Raw genomic sequence first — 22026 nt, forward strand, 5'->3', positions numbered from 1 at the left:
GGACAGGATGCTGGGCTCGATGGACCCTTGGTCTTTTCCCAGTGTGGCATTACTTATGAGTTTGATTTGTCCTTGTCATTCTCAGGACACAGACTGTAGAAGTTTGCCCAGCACTGTTCTTGTACTAAAAGTTCTGAAGCTAACATTGAAGCCCTTTAAAATTTACACTCTAGGCCAGTGATGGCGAACCTGTGGCACGCGTGCCAGAGAGGGCCCTCTCTGTTGGCACGCGTGCCATCATCTCAGCCAGTTCCAGCCCCCCTCCGAATAAAAGTCATACCTGCTCGGGGTTAAGGTGGCGTCGGCAGCGCCAGCGAAAAGCGCTGGCCCAGCGCGCCTTCAGCCTTCCCTTCTGTCTCTCAAGCTCTGGTCCCGCCTTCATTTCCTGTTTCCGCAAGGGCGAGACCAGAGCTTAAGAGACAGAAGGGAAGGCTGAAAGCGCACCGAGCCAGCACGCTTTTCACTGCCGCTGCCGACGCTGCCTTAACCCCGACCAGGTATGACTTTTAAATTTCAGAGGGAGGCCCTGGTGCTGGGAGGGAAGAAGGGCAGGCGGCCTGGTGCTGGGACGGAGGGCTAGCGGCCGGCCTGCCTGGTGCTCGGCGGGCCTGCCTGGTCCTGGGAGGGAGGGAGGGAGGGAGGGATGTCTGGTGCTGGGAGGGATGCAGGGATGCCTGGTGCTGGGAAGGAGGGAGGCCTGATGCAGATCTCCCGTTCGGTTTTCCACGGTGACTTCCTCGGAAAACGGTAGTGCATCGCATCGGATTAGTATTTGAATTGATGTGCTCTTTTCTGACCACTGACAGGTCATTTATGACTTATGAACTGCATAGTTATAAGGCTCAAACTTTTCTATACTTTTGCTAAGGGCTGAATCTTTCTGAAAGCCCTGACTTCAGCATTCTGTGTAATATAGCAGCAATTTTGCTGAGAACTGTGAAAAGCTGTGTATCCGAGGTCACTCTGACTCTTAAGAGCATTATTCCACCCTCCCTGACAGTCGGTGCCACTGAGATTACTCCACAAGGTTGGAAGAAGGAGAGTGTTGCGGATCTAGATAACACTTTGATAATCCCTAGGTACTACAAAATTCCTATAACAAAATGGTCTATAATCCTCTGTAAAAGAACATTGAACTTATTTTAAGATGCTGAGTTTTAAACATTATTCTGTAAACAATAACGTGAGACAGGATTTAGCTGATGGGAGAACAGTACCACTGCCCCAGACCTCTATATTTCCTTCTGCCCCTGCATCATGTTATCTGTACCTGCGTGTAACACAGTAAGTGTCTGCTCTGTGTGGTAATGCAGGGCAAATGCTGAACACACTCCCTGCACTTACCGCAAAAGTTTTTCAGTTGCTGCACTTTTAACAGTAATATTATCTGCAAAACCTCCTGCACTTTAGTAAAAGGGCCCCTAAATCTAAAATTCAGATTCTCTATATTGGAATAAAATCGTAACTTTTAATTTTTTTTAACAGTGTTTGGTGATGGATGAATTATGCCACTTTTTAAAATTGATTCTGTACAAATTGTATAAACAAAGTAAATTCATAGTTTATAGACACCAGCTTTCCCAGCCAATAATACATTTAACATGTTCTCTTTCCTACACATTGTCTTCCCATAATGCATTTCAGTGGGATATTGAACTTTTTGGGAAGCTCGCCAGGTGCCCTTGGCCTGGATTGACCGCTGTTGTGGACAGGATGCTGGCTCGATGGACCCTTGGTCTTTTCCCAGTGTGGCATTACTTATGTACTAAATAAATTGTGTGTAAATTTGTATATTGTGTTATTATTTTCTATGTGCTGTGGACAGCGAGACCTTAGCTGCTGCTCTTATTGCACACACAGGTTTATAGTAGTATGGAACGTCTTTCCCTAAATGAAGAAAGGAAAACTCCTCCACCAACGAAACGCAGCCTAAGTGAAGAAAAAGAAGATAAACTGGATAGTCTCAGTAGCCTGAAACACCGTGACCGCTCCTGGATGATCGGATCCCCTGAAATGTAAGCAAAAAGCAAATCTGCTTTTCTGTTACCTGGTATGCTCAAAATATTATCTTTGAAGTAAAAAGGGTAAATTGCTAAAATGCATAATCTCCACAATATAACAATGAAAGAACACAGCGGGAAGTATAATCAGTGTGACCCGACCCTCAAATCCTTAAAATTTAACACTGTTCATAACATACAATGTTCAGAAAAAGAGGCACAATGGCATCAGCCATCAATGAAAACAGCTATAACACTTCTTATAGCCTATGCTGTTTCAGGTCAATAGCTTTAATCATCTGTCAGAGTGCTCATAGAATACATTCCAAAACTCTTTGAAAATAGTTGTTAAGTGACAAAGCGACCACTTATCTTTTAGTTGTGCTAACCGTACTATGTGCTAGCAACTGAAGTACATCACCTCTATTCTTATCTCCTGTATACAATCATACCAGCTCTACATGAGTTACTTGCAGAACTTGGTGCACAGTATATCTGATTTGGCAGACTCTCCCACCAGAGCAGGCTAAATCTCTTCGCCAGCTGGCCAAGAAGCAGAAGGCATGTTGTAAATTTTTGGCTAAGAGCACTTAACACTTTTGATGTGGCATTCAGTATCTCTGCCCAGAGTATAATAATGTGAAGACTCTCATGGCTGTGTGGCTCTGACTTGGACTTTGTGGTCCAGCAGAGATTAACGGATGCTATGTGCCAGGGGGATAACCTTTTTGGAGAGAAGGTGGAGGAGATCGCTGACCTCATAAATAAGCATACTGACACCATCAATACTCTCTCCCACTGGACACCTTTTGCAGCCTTCTCATCCAGGAGGTTTTCAGGCAAGATGAAGTGAGCTCCCTTCTACTCTCAGAAGCGTAGGTATGTTACTTCTTGACAGCCTCAGCATGCACAGTCCCAGCACGTTCGTTCTCAACAACGTGAGCCTAAAGACCTCAAGACTCACCTCTTCCGGAAAGCCTACCCAGCAGACCCAAACTAATTCATGAACAATGCATCACATCTTTCGATCTAAGAAATGAACAATACCCCTTCCACATAATCCTATTACTTCAAACTGTATGAATTTTACCACTCCAGTTATAATTAAGTGTACTTTTACCCTTATCCTATTCTGTATTGCTCACTAGAAGCTGTAGTCTCATCCCCAGAGACTTATCAACCTCATTGGGATTACTTTCTGTATATATTCGTCCCAGATTTGTATTCTCTTTTCCGGAACCTTATCAGCTTCCTTTCACCTACTGTTACTCTATTTTCCACTCTGTATATATTCCCAGAGTTGGTACTCTCCTCTCCGGAACCTGTAAGCCACATTGAGCCTACTGCTATGCGGGAAAATGTGGGATACAAATGTAATAAATAAAGTCCAACCAGCTCCCCAGTCAAATCAGATCTCTCTCATGAATATTTATTGTGGATATCCTGAAAACCTGGCTGGCTAGGGTGTCTTCAGGACCAGGTTTGGGAACCACTGGACTATGTATTGGATTGACCCAGCAGCACTACCCTCGTTTTATATTTGTGCTCAGTTCTTTCTGAGTTCTGTGTGATTCCATTATGAGTCTACTAATAAAGCCTCCAAAATTCATATAAAGTGGCTAGGGTTTGCCATTATAGTGTGTTGTGTAATGAGTCATTCCAGTTTCAAAAGGTTCATCTTAATTGAGATTGATCTGAAGCATTTTGTTCTGTTTGCTGGTCAGTATTGCTTTCTGGCCATACAGCTTCCAAGGTTCAGGATGTACCATTGATAACAAAACAGTCTCTGGTTGTGAGACAGCCTCACTTTACATATAATTGTGAGAGAATTAGGATGTCCAGACCAGAACGTTCAGCCAAACATGGAACCTTTTTTTTAAATGCATATAATGGCATGTAGGACTGTGCACATGTATTTTCTAGTGTGTACAACTAGAGCATCAGTTTCAGAAACCTAAGTATCAGGCAAGAGTGAATTGCTCATGGCTTTACATGTGTAGGCACTAATTGTTCATTGTACACTTTTATTTGCTGGAACTTTCCAGGTATATGTGATGCATTGTAAAAAGCTAATTAAGAAGCTGAGTGACATAACTCCTTTTATAGTATGTTTGAGGTGGTGTTAGACACCTTAGAGATTAACACTGGTGGAGACCCCAGTTACAAATGAGCAGGTTTCTGGCACCAGTACTGGTATGTGTTTCAGAGTAGGTACAATAGCCGGCAACAAAATTTATTAACTGTACTTGTATTTTCATCTACACATGGAAATAGCAGCTTTCTGAAATTACCACTTACATGTTTATGTAGTCAACATGTATAACTGCTACTATCTCCATATGTAGATATTACTAAAATGACTTCCAGAAGGTTACAGGTTAAAATTTCAAGATCCATGGTTGTATAAAAGGAGCTTTGATATATAGATCTTGGCTGAGAACGGTCACAGAATAGATTAGGCTAAATGAATTGGTGGGAGGATGTAAAATTGAGCAGAAAATCCCTGGATAGATCTGAATGAAGGTTCATGGTACGATAGCCTTCTAGAGGCTACATCTGATTAAGCTGCAAGCCCCAAAGTTCTAGGAGGAAACTTCTGCCTTCTCCCTCACCCCCTAAAAAAGTGTGAATTTGTTTTTAGTGTGAAATTAAGGAACTAAACTGGAAGCAAGTGTATTTGGATAAAATAGAAATCACTGGTGTGCTTTGAAGTCCACTAGAGATGTCTTTAATGTGTGATAGGCAATTGGTTCTAGCTTATTGGCGTGAATGAAATTCTTTTAATTTTGTTAAATAGATGTTTGCTGTAGATTTTCTGCCAAAAGCTCCCATTGTGGTCAATTGCATTATATTATAGGTAGCAACAAATTGTTGATTGAAACATTGTTCTCTTTTTCTCCAGTCTGCGCAAACGATTGTCTGTCTCTGAATCATCACATACAGAGAGTGACTCTAGCCCTCCTTTAACTGCCCGGCGACGCTGCTCAGCATTGGTTGATATGCCCCGGTTTGCCATCTCAACCGAGGATGAGGGAGGTACCCAGAAGAAGCAACAAGATTTGGCCGTGCCATCTACATTTGAGTTACGGGAAGGGACATCCCAGTCAATCCCAGAACAGACTGTGGAACGAGAGCTGAAACTAGATGGAGATATTGGGTCAGCAACACCATCTTCAACTGTTAGCAACATCAGCAGTTCAACAACGCTCACAGGTAAGTATGTAGATAAAGGTTCAGATCTGCACATATTCACTGACATTGCCCTCATTTAGGAGGCTTCTAATTGACTCAGATTTTCAAAAGCTGAAAAAGAGGCTTAATATAATACTCAACATTTTTTTTTGACAGTAGCTGTAGTTATGCTGGAGAAAACTAGATTCTTTGAAGGTTGTTTTTTTGTTTTGTTTTCTTGGACCAACATCAAAATTACACATGGTTTTTAATTTCTTGGGGATCAGTCTAGATAGAACACAGTTCCTCCTTCTCAGACTCCAGGGGTTTTGTTTTCCAGGCATCCTGCAGTGAAGAGGAAGGAAAGGGGTGAGTCTGGAGCAGAGAACAGCCTCTTTGTTCCCAGTACAGCCCTTCTTCTGCTGTTGCTCCTGCCCCTGGCTCCACAATTCCACTTCCTTTTTGTCTTCAAATTAAACCCGGGATGTTTTATATAGCTTTTCAAAACAAAAATCTCAAAAGTAGATTGCAAGGAAGGGAACTGTGCAATCTGAAAAATTCATATACACTGATTTTGTATAATTTTCAGGTTGGTTCAGTAGGTATCAAACAATGTGTAAAGAATGGAATATAACTCTACAGCACTCAAACAAAACAAATCCACTATACAAAAAAGATGTGTACTATGCATCAGTACGTTAATGGGCCGATGATCAGAAGCAAACGCAGGCGCTAGAGGCTGTTAGCGCCATACTAGCGTCTGTGTTTGTACCGCCCCATGATCAGAGCCCCCGAGTGCGTGAAACAAATGCACTCGCGGGCTCTGAATGCAACTAGCATGCAAAACAAGGCTCTTAGCACAAGTAGCATGCAAATGCATGCTAAATCTACTCATCCCCAATGATCAGTGATCAGCATGCCAAAGATTGGTTCACTGGCTGCGGCAAACCTTACGCCAGCTCAGAGCTGGCGTTATGGTTTGCAGACAATTGGGGAGAAATGGTGAGCCCTGTCCACCATGCATTTGCATGCTAGCAGGCCCCCATTCTCCCGAATGCAGCAGCCCCCCGCAGGAATCTTGACTTGACCTCCCCCCCCCCCCCCCCCCCCGACACAGGTTCAGGGGGGCTGGAGATCCAGTGGGTCTCTAATCCCCCTCACCAATATCCCTCAGATGTCCCTGGTGGCCCATCGGCGCCACCTGGAAAACAGCGGTGCCCGGCCCTGCCCAGTGCATCCTGGGATGCGCTGGACAGGGCTTCACACCATATAAGGGAGTTTCTCCCTTATTTGGTGTGAAGCCCTGCCTAGCACATCCCAGGATGCGCTAGGCAGGGCTAGGTGCCACCATTTTCCAGGCGGTGCCACAGGAAGAGGAGGGAAGCCACCTCCAACTGAAGGTAGGGGGGTGGGGAAGGGCTGCTACACCACCAGGTGGGGGGGGGGGGGGGGTTGACCCACTGGGCCACCAGGGACATCTGAGGGATGCTGGGGGGGGGGGGGGTTAGGGGGGCTAGAGACCCACCAGATCTCCAGGCCCTCCTGAACCTGTCGGGGGAGTGGGGACCGGATGTCCACCGGACCTCCAGCCCCCGTTTCACTTGGCTCGTGGTGGGGGTAGTTGGGGTCTGGTGGTCCCATGGACCTCCAGCCCCTGTGTTTGACAGGTCTGGGCTTTTGATAGCCCAGACCTGTCAAACAAGTGCGGGAGGAAGTGTGCCTAAGCACATGTTCACACACAATCCTCCCACACTTACATAGTAACATAGTAGATGACTTCAGAAGAAGACCTGCACGGTCCAACCAGTGTGCCCAACAAGATAAACTCACATGTGCCATTTTTTGTGTATACCTTACCTTGATTTGTACCTGTCTTTTTCAGGGCACAGACCATATAAGTCTGCCCAGCACTATCCCCGCCTCCCAACCACCCGCCCCGCCACCCACCACCGGCTCTGGCACAGACCGTATAAGTCTGCCCAGCACTATCCCCACCTCCCAACCACCAGCCCTGCCTCCCACCGCCGGCTAAGCTTCTGGGGATCCCTTCCTTCTGAGGAGGATTCTTTTATGTTTATCCCACGCATGTTTGAATTCCGTTACCGTTTTCCTCTCCACCACCTCCCGCGGAAAGGCATTCCAAGCATCCACCACTCTCGCCGTGAAAAAATACTTCCTGACATTTTTCTTGAGTCTGCCCCCCTTCAATCTCATTTCATGTCCTCTAGTTCTACTGCCTTCCCCTCTCCGGAAAAGGTTCATTTGCAGATTAATACCTTTCAAATATTTGAACGTCTGTATCATATCACCCCTGTTTCTCCTTTCCTCCAGGGTATACATGTTCAGGTCAACAAGTCTCTCCTCATACGTTTTGTAACGCAAATCCCATACCATTCTCGTAGCTTTTCTCACTTCTACCCCATGATAAGAGAGAATTGCATGGTTAAATTTGCATGCAATTATCACTGATCATAGGTGCAGTAAACCCCGCGCTGTTGTAGCGCTATCATCTGCGTATACGCTAGTTAGAAAACTGGAAGAAAAAAGCCTTAGAACCCTCATTCTTGCAAACTCTGCTATTGACAAGGTATATCACATCACCTGCATAAAAGTCCTTCCACATCTGTGTGAAATCTTAAACTTTTAATATGCAAAAAAAAAATAATAATTTTTAACAAATTTTACTTATCTGAAAATTAAAGGTGATTTATTTTGTATCAAATGTCTTTTGAAATTGTTAAATTGTCCTTACTCTCTGAAACAGTGATAAGCAAAACACAGGCCACCATCGACAGGGACTGTTGTACTTCAAATTCAGTATTATCTTTCAGGATTGATGGTCTTTAATTTCAAATAAGTAAAAAAGTATTTTGTCTATTAAACCTTTAAGATTTCACACATATTTGGAAAGTGTTTTTAGGCCAGTGATGGGATTTACCACAAGTCAATAGCAGAGTTTGCAAGGATGGAGATCAGATGTCAAGGTCAGTTTTATTTGATATGTCAGCAATCATGTGAGCAGTTAGGTGGTTTACAAATTTAAAATAATGGTAAAGGGAAATCAGTAAAAGAAAAGTGTTAAACAAAATACTACACAAAAAGGAAGAAAAACAGTCAGAATGAATTAGAATTATAAAGGAAAGAAGGGGAGTAGGTAAAATACTTCGGAAATATGAGACACTGGAGTCTGTCAATGGAACTGGAATCCAGCACTGCTATGAATGAAACAGTTAAATCATACCTATTAGCTTTTGTTACTTGGTTGAGAAAACCTTAGAAAAAAGGCAAGTCTTTTGTAATAATTTACTTCCATTACAACCCAAGGATCAGTCCAGACAAATGAGTTGTGACTGTCCGCCAGCAGGTGGAGGTAGAGAATGCTAATGAGTTGTGCCTCATAAGCTCATGTGCTTAGCAACCAAGCCAGTATTCTGTATCTCCACAGGCGGGATAGCAGCTTTTGTGCCCTGTAATGACTTCTGTGTGGCCTCCTATCCTGTGCCTCAGGTGTAAACCTAGGTCCCTCCCTGCTCCCCAATTTCCATTTTCTACTTCTTCTCCTTCTCTTTTTCTCCTGCTTCTAGCTAAAAAACAAACAAAGCCACTCAGCTCTTTTTGAGAGCGCTTATGCTGTGGGAAGATTGTGGGGCTTCAGTGCCTTGGAGGTTATGAGACTGGCTGTTTTCTGTGGGTATATTTATTATTCTCTATGTCTGAACCTATTTTTTACACACTGGGGGGGTAAGCTCTTTGCTACCGGTTCCTGCACATTTTGCTTTAATTCTGTGGATATGCCACCTTGGCTATCAGTACTCCATTTCCAGGAGATCAATCCAGCCCCACTCTGATGGCAGTTTTGGAGAGCTCGGCACCAATGGCTCCTGCGCTCCGCAAGGCTTTGGCAGCCATTTTGTCAGTGGGTTCCTTGCCCTCTACCATGTCCCAGGATGTTGATTTTGTGGAGGTAGAAGTCTCTGCCCTGCCGTTTTTGTCTGAATTTGTTCTTTTATTACATCAGGTCTTTTTACTAAAGTCAGCTCAAGGTGCCTCTCCTTCTTCCTCTCACGTTGCTTTTGAGGAGCAGGTTCCTAAGAAATGAAAACTTTCCGTTTCGCAGGATTTGGAGAATGTTCCTCCTCAGGACTCAGAGGAGGTTTTATCTGTGTATTCTGACTGTCCTAGTTCTGCTGATGCCCTGGCTTGAACATCTCAGAGGCAGATGGGGGTGATGATCCTACTGTAACTAGGCTGTGTTTGAGAGCGGAGTTGCCTCTGTTGATCACAAAATCTATGGAGGCTTTAAACATTTCTTCCCCTGCTTCTCAGTCCTCTTGTCCTGCTCCATCTATTATGTCAGGTTCTAAGATACCTCCTGTATCTTTCCATATTCATGACGCTATGCAGGAGCTTATTGCAGCTCAGTGGGAGACCCCTAATTCTAACCTTCAGGTGGCTCGCTCTATATACTACATAAGTACATATGTGTTGCCATACTGGGACAGACCGAAGGTCCATCAAATCACAAGTACTTGGCAATATCCCAAAATAGTATAATACAAACTAAAAAAAGAAGCTAACTGCTTTTACCACATTCTCTGGCAGTGAATTCCATACTTTAATTACACAGATTGAAGAAATATTTTCTCCAATTCATTTTAAATTTACTACTTTGTAGCTTCATTGCGTGCCCCATAGTCCTAGTACTTTTAGAAAAAGTAAACAAGTGATTCATGTCTATCCGTTCCACTCCACTCAGTATTTTACATACCTCTATCATATCTCCCCTCAGCCATCTTTTCTCCAACCTGAACAGCCCAAGCCATTTCAGCCTTTCCTCATAGGGAAGTCGTCCTATTCCCTTTATCATTTTCGTCGCCCTTCACTACCTTTTCTAATTTCACTATATCTTTTTTGAGATGTGGTGACCAGAATTGCACACAGTATTCAAGGTGCGTTCGCACCATGGAGCTATACAAAGGTATTATAACACCCTCGTTTTTATTTTCCAATCCTTTCCTAATAACACCTACATTCTATTTGCTTTCTTTGCTTCCGCTGCATACTGAGCAGACGGTTTCAAAGTATCGTCAGTGATGACTCCTAGATCCTTTTCCTGGTCGGTGACTCCTAACGTGGAACCTTGCATCACGTAGCTATAGTTCAGGTTCCTCTTTCCTACATGCGTCACTTTGCACTTGCTCACATTAAACATAAACTGCCATTTGAATGCCCAGTTTTCCAGTCTCTTAAGGTCATCTTGCAATTTTTCACAATCCTCTTGCAGTTTAACTACTTTGAATAACTTTGTGTCATCAACAAATTTAATTACCTCACTAGTTGTTTCCATATCTAGATCATTTATAAATATGTTAAAAGGCAGCAGTCCCAACACATACCCCTGTGGGACCTTACTTTCTACCCTTCTCCATTGAGAATACTGACCATTTAACCCTACTCTCTGTTTTCTATCCTTTAACCAGTTTTTTTAATCCATAATAGAACACTACCTCCTATCCCAGGACTTTCCAATTTCCTCAGAAGTCTTTCATGAAGTACTTTGTCCATGAAGTACTTTATCTGGATATTCAATGTCTTTTGAATATCCAGATACACAATGTTGACCAGCTCACCTTTATCTACATGTTCGTTCACCCCTTCAAAGAAACATAGTAGATTGGTGAGGCAAGATTTCCCTTCACTAAATCTATGTTGACTTTATCTCATTAATCCATGCTTTTAAATGTGCTCTGTAATTTTGTACTTTATAATAGTCTCTACCATTTGCCCAGCAGTAACGTCAGGGTCACAAGTCTGTTATTTCCCGGATCACCTCTGGAACCCTTTTGAAAAATCGGCTTTACATTGGCCACCCTCCAATCTTCTGGTACCATGTTTGATTTTAAAGATAAATTACATATTACTAACAATAGTTCTGCAAGTTCATTTTTCAATTCTTTCAATACTCTGGGATGTATACCGTCTGGTCCTGGTGATTTGCTACTCTTCAATTTGTCAAATTACCCCATTACATCTTCCTGGTTTGCAGAGATTTGATTGTTTCTCTGACTCATCAGCATTGAATACCATTTCTGGCACCGGTATCTCTCCCACATCTTCCTCAGTGAAGACTGAATCAAAGAATTCATTTAATCTCTCAGCTATGGCCTTGTCTTCCCTGAGTGCCCCTTTTACCCCTCGGTCATCTAGCAGTCCAACTGATTCATTTGCCGGCTTCTTGCTTTTAATATACAGTATAAAGTTTTTACTATGTGTTTTTGCCCCCAACTCCATCTTCTTTTGAGTCCCTCTTTGCCTTCCTTATCAGCACTTTGCATTTGATTTACTATTCTTTATGTAGTTTCCTATTATTTTCAATCAGATCCTTCTTCCATGTTCTGAAGGATTTTCTTTTAGCTCTATTAGCTTCTTTCACCTCACATTTTAACCATGCCTGCTGTCCTTTGGTCTTCATTCCAGGTTTTTTAATAGATGGAATGTATTTGGCCTGGGCTTCCAGGATGGTATTTTTGAACAGCATCCACGCCTGATGTAAATTTTTGACCTTCACAGCTGCTGCTGTACGTTTTCTTTTTCACCGTTCTTCTTATTTTATCATAGTCTTCTTTGTGAAAGTTAAATGCTAACTTATTGGGTTTTCTTCTGTGTTTATTTACTCCAGAGCTTATATCAAATCTGATCATATTATGATCACTGTTATCAAGAGGCCCCAGCACCATTACCTCCTGCACCAGACTATTCACTCTGTGGTAATATTAAATAAATATGAAATTTCAGATTTAATTATGATGTTTTTGGAATTAACCTGTAAAATGTAGGGTGAGAGACCCTGACTTTGGGCCTCTTTTATCAAGTTATGCTAGCAGCTCCCTCTGCGGTAATGCCAACAAAGTCCATTCACTTTAAATGGGCTCCGTCGGCATTGCTGCGTGACTTTGTAAACGGGGGTTTATATGCTATGATTAGTTGTTTCCCACTTCATAAACAATTCAATTTAACATATTTATGTAATACTGAATATTTCAATGGGTTAATAACGCGATGCAAGCATGGTTTGGAAAGATGTTTAAGTTTAGATGGATAATATTTGATTTGACGAATTTACAAATAATTGTTAAATATCTAAATTGAATATTTATTATGCTTTGTTAACCGTGTTATTCAGTAAATTAAAAAATAATTCAGGGCTCACAGTTTATTTTAGAGCAGAACACTTTCAGATTTTCCTGGAACTTTTGATTTCTCAGACATCTGTTTTTGAGCAAAAGGTGGCTTTGAAATTCTTCATGGTTCTAATCTGCTTTAATTTACTATAGCTGGAAGCAGTTCCGATTTATGTGATCAACGCACTCGCAGTAACAGCAATGATGGCTCCGATTTTACCACTCCTAAAGCAATTAGTGACTTGGCAGTACGTCGGGCTCGGCACCGATTACTATCTGGGGACTCCTGTGAGAAACGAACCTCTAGACCAGTCAACAAAGTCATTAAATCAGCTTCTGCTACTGCATTATCCCTCTTGATTCCCTCAGGTGAGTGTGAACCTCGGCTTTGTGAGGAAAAGGAGAGTCTTTGTCACTGCACAAAGCCAACATCTACTGTCTGAATTTAGGATCCTTAATTTAAAGGTTCTGGTGAATAGCCCTGGTTGAGACCTCACTGGGCACAGTGAGTTTGAAAGGAAATAAAATAGGGCAAAATATAGTCAAGTAGTAACAAACAAAGGCTTATGACATCAGATCTAAGCTTTGGAAGCTGTCTTACCAAAATAAATAAATGACTTAGGCAAAAAGAGCAGCATAGGCCATTGCATTTTTATTACTGTTCAGTACTGAGTTACTACTACTACTATTTAGCATTTCTATAGCGCTACAAGGCATACGCAGCGCTGCACAAACATAGAAGAAAGACAGTCCCTGCTCAAAGAGCTTACAATCTAATAGACAAGAAATAAAGTAATCAAATCAATTATTGTGTACAGGAAGGTGGAGGCAGGTGGTTACAAGTGGTTACGAGTCAAAAGCAATGTTAAAGAGGTGGGCTTTCAGTCTAGATTTAAAGGTGGCCAAGGATGGGGCAAGACGTAGAGGCTCAGGAAGTTTATTCCAGGCGTAGGGTGCAGCGAGACAGAAGGCGCGAAGTCTGGAGTTGGCAGTAGTGGAGAAGGGAACAGATAAGAAGGATTTATCCATGGAGCGGAGTGCACGGGAAGGGGTGTAGGGAAGGACAAGTGTGGAGAGATACTGGGGAGCAGCAGAGTGAGTACATTTATAGGTTAGTAGAAGAAGTTTGAACAGGATGCGAAAACGGATAGGGAGCCAGTGAAGGGTCTTGAGGAGAGGGGTAGTATGAGTAAAGCGACCCTGGCGGAAGACGAGACGGGCAGCAGAGTTTTGAACCGACTGGAGAGGGGAGAGGTGACTAAGTGGGAGGCCAGCAAGAAGCAGATTGCAGTAGTCTAAACGAGAGGTGACAAGGGTGTGGATGAGGGTTTTGGTAGAGTGCTCGGAAAGAAAGGGGCGGATTTTACGAATGTTGTAAAGAAAGAAACGACAGTTCTACTACTACTACTACTTAGCATTTCTATAGCACTGCCAGGGTTACGCAGCGCTCTACAAGTTTAACATGGGGAAGGACCGTCCCTGCTCAAAAGAGCTTACAATCTAAAGGTTACAAACTATGTAGTCAGTGTAGGTATCATGAGTGGGGGAGGTGGTTATGCGCCAAAAGCAAGGGAGAAGAGATGGGCTTTGAGTATGGACTTGAAGATGGGCAGGGAGGGCGCATGACGTATGGGCTAGGGATGGCTGTTCCAGGCATATGGTGATGCGAGGCAGAAGGGGCGGAGTCTGGAGTTAGCGGTGGTGGAGAAGGGTACAGATAGGAGTGATTTGTCCTGAGAGCGGAGGTTACAGGTGGGAACATACGGGGAGAGGAGTGTAGAGAGGTACTGGGGGGCTGCAGATTGAGTGCATTTGAAGGTTAAAAGGAGAAGCTTGAACTGTATACGGTAGCGGATCGGGAGCCAGTGAAGTGACTTGAGGAGAGGGGTGATATGAGAGTATCGGTTCACGCGGTAGATAAGGAGAGGGAGGAGTCGAAGATGACTCTGAGATTGCGGGCTGAAGCGACGGGGAGGATGAGGGCGTTGTCAACAGAGACGGAAAGTGGGGGAAGAGGAGAAGAGGGTTTGGGTGGAAAGACAAGGAGCTCAGTCTTTGCCATGTTCAGTTTCAGATGCCGGTTGGACATCCAGGCAGCGATGTCTGAAAGGCAGGCCGAAACTTTGGCCTGGGTTTCGACCGTGATGTCGGGAGTGGAGAGATAAAGCTGGGTGTCATCAGCATAGAGATGGTACTGGAAACCATGTGATGAGATCAGTGAGCCCATGGAAGAGGTGTATATCGAGAAAAGAAGCGGTCCAAGGACAGAACCTTGAGGAACCCCAACAGAGAGCGGGATGGGGGTGGAAGAAGAGCCATTAGAATATACTCTGAAGGTGCGTTGGGAAAGATACGAAGAGAACCAGGAGAAGACAGAGCCCTGGAACCCGAATGAGGACAGTGTGTCAAGAAGTAAATTATGATTGACAGTGTCAAAGGCGGCAGATAGGTCGAGGAGTATGAGGATGGAATAGTGACCTTTGGATTTGGCAAGGAACAAGTCATTACAGACTTTAGAGAGTGCTGTTTCTGTCGAGTGTAGTGGGCGAAAGCCGGATTGGAGCGGATCGAGGACGACCTGAGAGGAGAGGAAATCAAGGCAGCGGCTGTGGACAGTGCGTTCAAGTAATTTGGAGAGGAAGGGTAGAAGAGAGATGGGACGGTAATTGGAGGGACAGGTGGGGTCTAGTGATGGTTTTTTGAGAAGTGGTGTGACTACAGCATGCTTGAAGGTGTCAGGGACAGTAGCAGTGGAGAGAGAGAGGTTGAGGATGTGACAGATTGAGGGGTTGACTGTAGGAGAGATGTTGCTAAGCAGATTGGTGGGAATGGGATCAGAGGAACAGGTGGTGCACTTAGAGGAAGAGCGAAGGCGAGCAGTTTCCTCTTCGGTGATCTCAGGGAAGGAGGAGGAGGCCAGGCTAGGTTGGTTGGGGGAGTGGGTTAAGAAGTCACAGGGAGGAGAAGGCTTGGAAGTGAATTCAAGGTTTATCTTCTGCACCTTATCGCGGAAGTAGTCAGCTAGTGTTTGAGGAGAGAGTGGGGGGGGGGGTGGGAGCGGAGGGCACTAAGTAGGGAGTTGAGGGTGGCGAAGAGGCGACGAGGGTTGGAGCCAAGAGAATTAGTTAATTGAGAATAATATTCCTGTTTGGCAAGGAATAGGGAGGACTGGAAGGAGGATAGCATGAATTTGTAATGGGTGAAGTCTGACAGAGTGTGAGATTTCCTCCAGAGTCGTTCAGCAGATCGGGTGCAGGAGTGAAGGTAACGGATGCAAGGGGTTAACCAGGGCTGAGGATTAGTGCGCTTAGTGGGTCGAGAGACAGATGGTGCTAGGGTATCCAGAGCAGTGGAGAGAATTTCATTGTAGGCAGAGACAGCTGTGTCGACAGATTCGGAAGACGAGATGGAAGGGAAGAGATTGGAGATGTGAGAGGATAGGGTAGGGGGGTCGACGGCCTGGAGATTCCTGAAGGCAGTGGCTATAGTTGGGGGAGGGTGATGAAGTGTGAGGGTGATTAGGTGATGATCTGAGATAGGAGGTGCAGAAATTGGAAGGTGTGCAGGAAGAGAACGAGGTCGAGACAATGGCCATTACGGTGAGTAGGGGTGGAAGAGCATAGTTGGAGGTTAAAGGAGGATGTCAGAGTGAGGAATTTAGAAGCGTAGGAGTTGGATGGGTCGTCAACGTGAATATTAAAATCACCAAGAATGAGGGATGGAGATGAGGGATCAAGAAAGATGGTGAGCCAAGCGTCAAAGTCAGTAAGGAAGGAAGAGGGGGGGCGGTAGATGACTGCAACTCTGAGTGGTGTCGGGTAGAATAGCCGGATGGCATGAGTTTCGAAGGATGAGAAGCAGTGAGTGTGGTAGGGGGAGGGGTTGGAAACTACAAGAGGGTGAGAGAAGAAACCCAACGCCTCCACCGCGTGCGTCTGGGCGGGGAGTGTGGGAGAAAAGATATCCTCCATGGCATAGGGCTGCGATTGAGGCAGTGTCGTTAGGGGTTATCCAAGTTTCAGTTAAAGCGAGCAGTTGAAGGGAACGGGAGATGAACAAATCGTGGGTGAAGGAGAGTTCATTGCATACTGAGTGGGCATTCCATAGGGCACACGAGAAGGGGAGGGAAGCGGGGGGGGGAGAGAAGGGGAATAGAGATGAGATTGGAGGCATTCTGGGATCTGTTACGTGGATATGGAGAGGAGAGGTGGGGGGGACCTGGATTGGGATTGATGTCACCTGCGGAAAGTAGGAGAAGGAGTAAGAGAGTGCGGAGGAGGGTAGGGGAGGAGGGTCGATGAAGATGACGAAGACGGGATATGTTAAGGAGGAATGGGGATGGGTTAATGGTGGGGGGGAAGTGTAGAAGGTTGAGAGCTAGGAATGACGAGGGGGGCAGGAGAGCTGGGGAGGGGGTGGGGGGAGGTAGGGTAGGGAAGTAATGAGCAGGACGGGAGGGGACAAGGGTGGGCAGTGTGTTCCTGAGGTAGACAGTGGAAGGGGAGGGGGTAAGAGGTTAGGAAGGGACAGGGCGATGAAGAGAATGTGCATAGGGGCCATATATAGGGGCTAAGGTGGATGCGGGTAGATGTGAAGTGGCTAAGATGATAGGAGTAGAGGAGGAAGGCTAGGACAGGGACAGCAGGCAGCAGCTAAGGCATAGGGAGTGATGGTGTTTAAAGGAATCCTAGCCAAAAAGCACCTGGAGACTCTGTGCACTTGGAGCGAGGGCCCTGGGAAGCTCGGGGTGGACCTGGAGTCACCCCGGATACAGCTGTGAGGAAATGCAGAAGGGCTGCAAGTCCTCCACAGCACTTGGTGGGAGTGCTGGGCACCTAGAGCGGAGGCCCTGGGTGGATCGGAGTGGACCTGGGTGTCACTCCAGAGAAGGCTGTAAGGATATGCAGATGAGCTGCAAGTCCTCCACAGCACCTGAAAGGCAGCCGGTGGTAGAGCTGGGCACCTCTCAGCTGAGGAAAGGCTTACCAGGGGTTAGGCCGAAGCCAGCATTCCTCCCCATGAGTTCTCAGCACATTGTCACATCAGCATTCAGTTCCAACTAATTCAATAGCTTTTTCAGATCAGAACAAATTCTCTTGGCAAATTTCAAATTTTAAAAAGTGTGCGTGTTTGAATATGTTCTAATTGAACATTTTTTTTTTGTTTCATAGAGCACTACATTTGTTCCCCTTTAGCAAGCCCAATGTCTCCTCACTCCCTGTCTTCAAATCCATCCTCAAGGGACTCATCACCAAGCAGGGATTTTTTTCCCATTATCACAAACCAGAAACCACCCATCATCATCCACAGGGCTGGCAAGAAATATGGTTTCACTCTCCGTGCTATTCGCGTGTACATGGGAGACAGCGATATCTACACCGTACATCACATGGTCTGGGTATGTCAGTACATTTGTATTAGTTCAGGCATATTGTATAAGTTCTCAGCATCAAAAGTTAGTAGTAGTATGAAATAATAACATTAATAAGTTGTCCTACATATCCAACATTCTGCTGAAACTTATGTCTTTGGCCATGATAACTTGAAGTTTGCAGTAGCACCAGCACAAGTTACCTTCAGATTGTCTTTGTTGTGTTTTACAAGTGATAGTCAACTCCCTTCTAGTACACAATTTTGATAAAATCACAGGACTCAGCACATTGTCAAATAAGAATTTGTAACAGATCTCCCATCCTTCATCCTTCTTCTGCTGTTTTTTCTTATCCTTTTATTTCTGTCTAGATGATAGTAATAGTAAGTGAGCTACTAAAGTAATATACTGTAATTTCTAAAATAAACTGAGTGTGATCGGGCTATTAACAGAGAGAGACTTTTCTAAATAGGAATAAACATGCCAAGGAATGATAAGCTTGCCAGGATCAGCAGTGATATTCTTGGTACATTGCTTCTTGTAGGCACACCTTTTTTCAGTGTCAGAATATGTTTCTAAAGCTCTTAGCTAGCTCCCATGGCATGCTTTGAAACAGATGACCACCCAAAGGTACTAATTCCAGAAGTGTAACACCTCCTTTTCATCTCTTGGTTAGCATGTAGAAGAAGAAGGCCCTGCTCATGAGGCAGGTCTGCGGGAAGGTGATCTTATCACCCATGTCAATGGAGAGCCTGTCCACGGACTGGTCCATACAGAAGTAGTTGAACTCATACTAAAGGTAAGGAGCTTCGGCCATTGTGCTATACAGTGCAAGACTCTTAAATAAAATATTGGAGACACTAATTTATTAAATAATAACTCCTATCCTGGACCATTTATAGAATAATCCAACCCTACAAATTCCAGGTGTATATATAATTATTTAACTTTAATTGAAATAAATGTAATTATGCTCAGAAAACAAATGTGACCAAAATTTATCCAGTGGTCACAGTTATTTATCATTGCACAAAGGTTATTCTGACATATTGGTCATGAAAGTCTTAATAGAAGTCACTTATCTGTATATCCTTCATTCTCCAGATGATTCAAATCTACCCCACGATCATTAGACCAGTCAGAGTAATACAACCAGCACACTTCTTGCTGGCAAAACTGACATCTTCCATGCTGATAAATACAGTGGTCACATATCAAACGCTCACTGACTCTCCATATCAAACGTTCACTAAATCCCTGACGTGAATCCAAGTTTTGCCATAACATGCTTCCTCAGGGGGTATTGATAAGAGTTGATTTGCTTCTCTTCCTAAAAAAAATGGCGCCATTTTGCCAGTAAGCAGACCAGTTTCTCCATTTCTTCTATCCCACTTATTGATATCCATCGGTTCTTCCTTTTTTCTTTAGCCTCCCAAACCATCGTAGGTTTGGGAGGCTAAAGGCTCATACCATCCAGCCTTCAACCTAGTGAAAGGACCCTTAAAGGCCCTACTTCTCCCTTATTGGCTCACCCTTTCTGGGTCTTCCATTGGCAGGAATGCCTTGCACTGTCCCTCCATGAGTTCCATGGGACCTCCCATATGCTTTTCTTTGGTCTGTTCTAAAAGAAGATTTTCCTCTTATCCCTTCCCCAGGGTGAAAAAATGTCATTCTCTTTTACCACTTTCCATGGATTATATGGTTTACTCCCCTGCACTAGAGCAGTAATTTCAAACTTTTTCATCTCGTGGCACACTTACAAGGCACAAAAAGGCACAACATCAACAAACAAGTATTAAGATTGTGTTTAAAGTTCAATAATTACAATTTTTAACATTGCATTATCTTTATAGCCACAAATAACATTCATTCAAAAACAAGAATTTTAAAGGGAAATCTGCGCTTGGTGATGTTTTTTTCCAGCCCCCCCCCCCCCCCCCCTCCTTGCACCCACATTCCATCCACCTTTTTTACCAGGCCCTCTCCCTGCACCCACACTCTATCCACCATTTTTTAGCCCCCTCCCTGCACTTGCACACATCCCCCCTGAGTTTGTTTGGTCTCTGTATAATGCCTGGAAAGCTGGCCCCTCTCAGGCTGTTTGTTCCCCAGAGGCTGCTAGCTCAGTGGGAGTTAAGCGCCCACGGGTGGATATTTCGGAGCCTATGGAGATACTTTCTCTGCCTGGGTCGGACGTTTGGAGTGACCCAGGAGAGGAGGATCTCTTAGATGTGTCTGAGGATCAGGATGGGCTAAGGCCTGGGGAAGATTCTTCAGTGGTTCACATTTTTCATAAGGAGGAGTTGTTGGAGCTCATTGATCAGGTGATCTCTACTTTGAAGTTTGCTCCGGCGGCCACTCCCTCTGCAGAGGGACCCCAGGTAGATCCCTTGGTTAAGGGGATTTGGAGAGCCTCCCGTTCCTTTCCCATGAATTCAGACATTAGGGACATGGTTTTTCAGGAATGGTCTGTGCCGGAGGCTGCTTGTAAGATGTCTAGGGCTATGGCGCGGCTGTATCCCTTGCCTCCGGAAGATTTGGCCCTGCTGAAACCACCTACTGTGGATGCGGTGGTTACGGCGGTTACTAAGGCTACGGCTATTCCGGTGGATGGCGGTACAGCCTTACGGGGATCCTCAGGATAGGAAGCTAGAGTCCTTTCTGAAGCGCGGCTTTGGCCTTGCAAGCCTCTGTGTGTGGAGCTTGGTAGCCAGAGCTTGTTTCCGTTGGGCGGAGAAGCTCTTGGATGAGCCTGCGTTAGATAGGACTGGTTTGGTTCAGGACCTGGCCAAATTGGAGATGGGGCCTTCGTTTTTGGCAGACACCCTTTATGATTTGCTAAGAGCTTTGGCTAATAATATAGCTCTGGCGGTGACGGCTCGCAGGGCTCTTTGGCTTAGGGGCTGGGTGGCAGATGCGGCCTCTAAAGCAAAGGTGTGTTCTCTACCTTTCAAAGGTTCTATGTTGTTTGGAGAGGACTTGGATAAACTGATGAGTGGTCTTCGGGATACCAAGGTCTCACGGTTGCCGGAGTTATGGCCTAAGGCGGCTAGTCGAGGTGGTTCAGCTAAAGGTCGGTTTAAGGACGCGAGGCGGTACAGGCCGGACAGATTTGTGTCTCCTTCTAAAAGCCGTTTTTTCCAGCGGACGCAGTCCTTTCGAGGGGGTCGTCGAGGAGGTCGGGACACCTCCGGAGGGTGCCGGAAATGGTAATAAGTCCTCCTTATGAAGGTGTGCGGGTCCAGCCTCTGGTGAAGGTTGGGGCACGACTTCGTCTGTTTTATCAGGGGTGGACCCAAATTACTTCAGATCAGTGGATGCTGGAGGTCGTTCGTGATGGTTATGCGCTTGAGTTCGAGCATCCGCTGCCGGATCTGTTTCTTCCCTCTCCTTGTCACTCTCGAGTCAAGATAAAGGCTATTCAAGAGACTCTGGGTAATCCAGTTGGGAGCTGTGGTACCCGTTCCTTGGCACAAGCTGGGAATGGGTTGTTATTCCATTTACTTTGTGGTGCCGAAGAAGGAGGACCAGTTTCGACCCATTTTAGATCTCAAGAGGGTCAATGGGGCGCTCAAGGTGCCATCCTTCCGCATGGAGACTCTGCGCTCGGTCATAGTGGCTGTTCATCAGGAAGAATTTCTCACATCACTGGATCTCACGGAAGCGTATCTGCACGTGCCGATTCGAGAGGCCCATCAGCGTTTCCTTCGTTTTGCTGTTTTAGGGAGGCACTTTCATTTCTGTGCTCTGCCTTTTGGTCTGGCAACGGCTCCACGCACCTTCTCCAAGATAATGGTGGTGGTAGCAGTGGCTTTGCGGAGGCAGGGAATTCTGGTGCATCCGTATCTGGACGACTGGTTGATCTGGGCGAAGTCTCGGGCTCACAGTGTGGCAGCGACGGCTCAGGTGGTCGCGTTTCTGGAATTGCTCGGATGGGTAGTGAATGTAGTCAAAAGTCAGTTGATCCCATCGCAGAGTCTGGAGTACTTGGGAGTGCGGTTCGACACGGCAGTGGGTCGTGTTTTTCTGCTGGATTCTCGGATCGCCTCTCTTCAGCAGCAGGTCCGGCTATTAATGTCTGTTCAGAGTCCGACGGTTCGAATGTACCTTTGGGTTCTGGGCCTCATGGCAGCGACAATAGAGGTAGTACCATGGGCCAGGGCGCATATGCGTCAGTTTCAGGCAGCTCTGTTGTCCAGGTGGTCTCCTCAGGTACACAGTTTGGAGTTGCGGTTGCCATTGAGGGGGGCTCCTCGGTGCAGTCTCCAGTGGTGGTTGTGCTCGGCCCATCTGAAAAAGGGCA

The 22026-nt window shown here is 45.2% G+C and overlaps 1 protein-coding gene across 1 annotated transcript in view; it reads left to right on the forward strand.

Moving 5' to 3' along the window:
* The window catches only part of MAST2 (microtubule associated serine/threonine kinase 2), a 624140-nt gene that overhangs the window by 566154 nt on the left and 35960 nt on the right, over positions 1 to 22026 (forward strand). Inside the window, exons 23-27 of the mRNA XM_030208366.1 lie at positions 1861 to 2015; positions 4903 to 5213; positions 12506 to 12721; positions 17524 to 17750; positions 18400 to 18522. Of these exons, the coding sequence (XP_030064226.1) occupies positions 1861 to 2015; positions 4903 to 5213; positions 12506 to 12721; positions 17524 to 17750; positions 18400 to 18522 (1032 nt within the window). The remainder of the gene's footprint in view (positions 1 to 1860; positions 2016 to 4902; positions 5214 to 12505; positions 12722 to 17523; positions 17751 to 18399; positions 18523 to 22026) is intronic.

This window comes from Microcaecilia unicolor, chromosome 6, assembly GCF_901765095.1.
Source record: "Microcaecilia unicolor chromosome 6, aMicUni1.1, whole genome shotgun sequence".
NCBI lineage: Eukaryota > Metazoa > Chordata > Amphibia > Gymnophiona > Siphonopidae > Microcaecilia > Microcaecilia unicolor.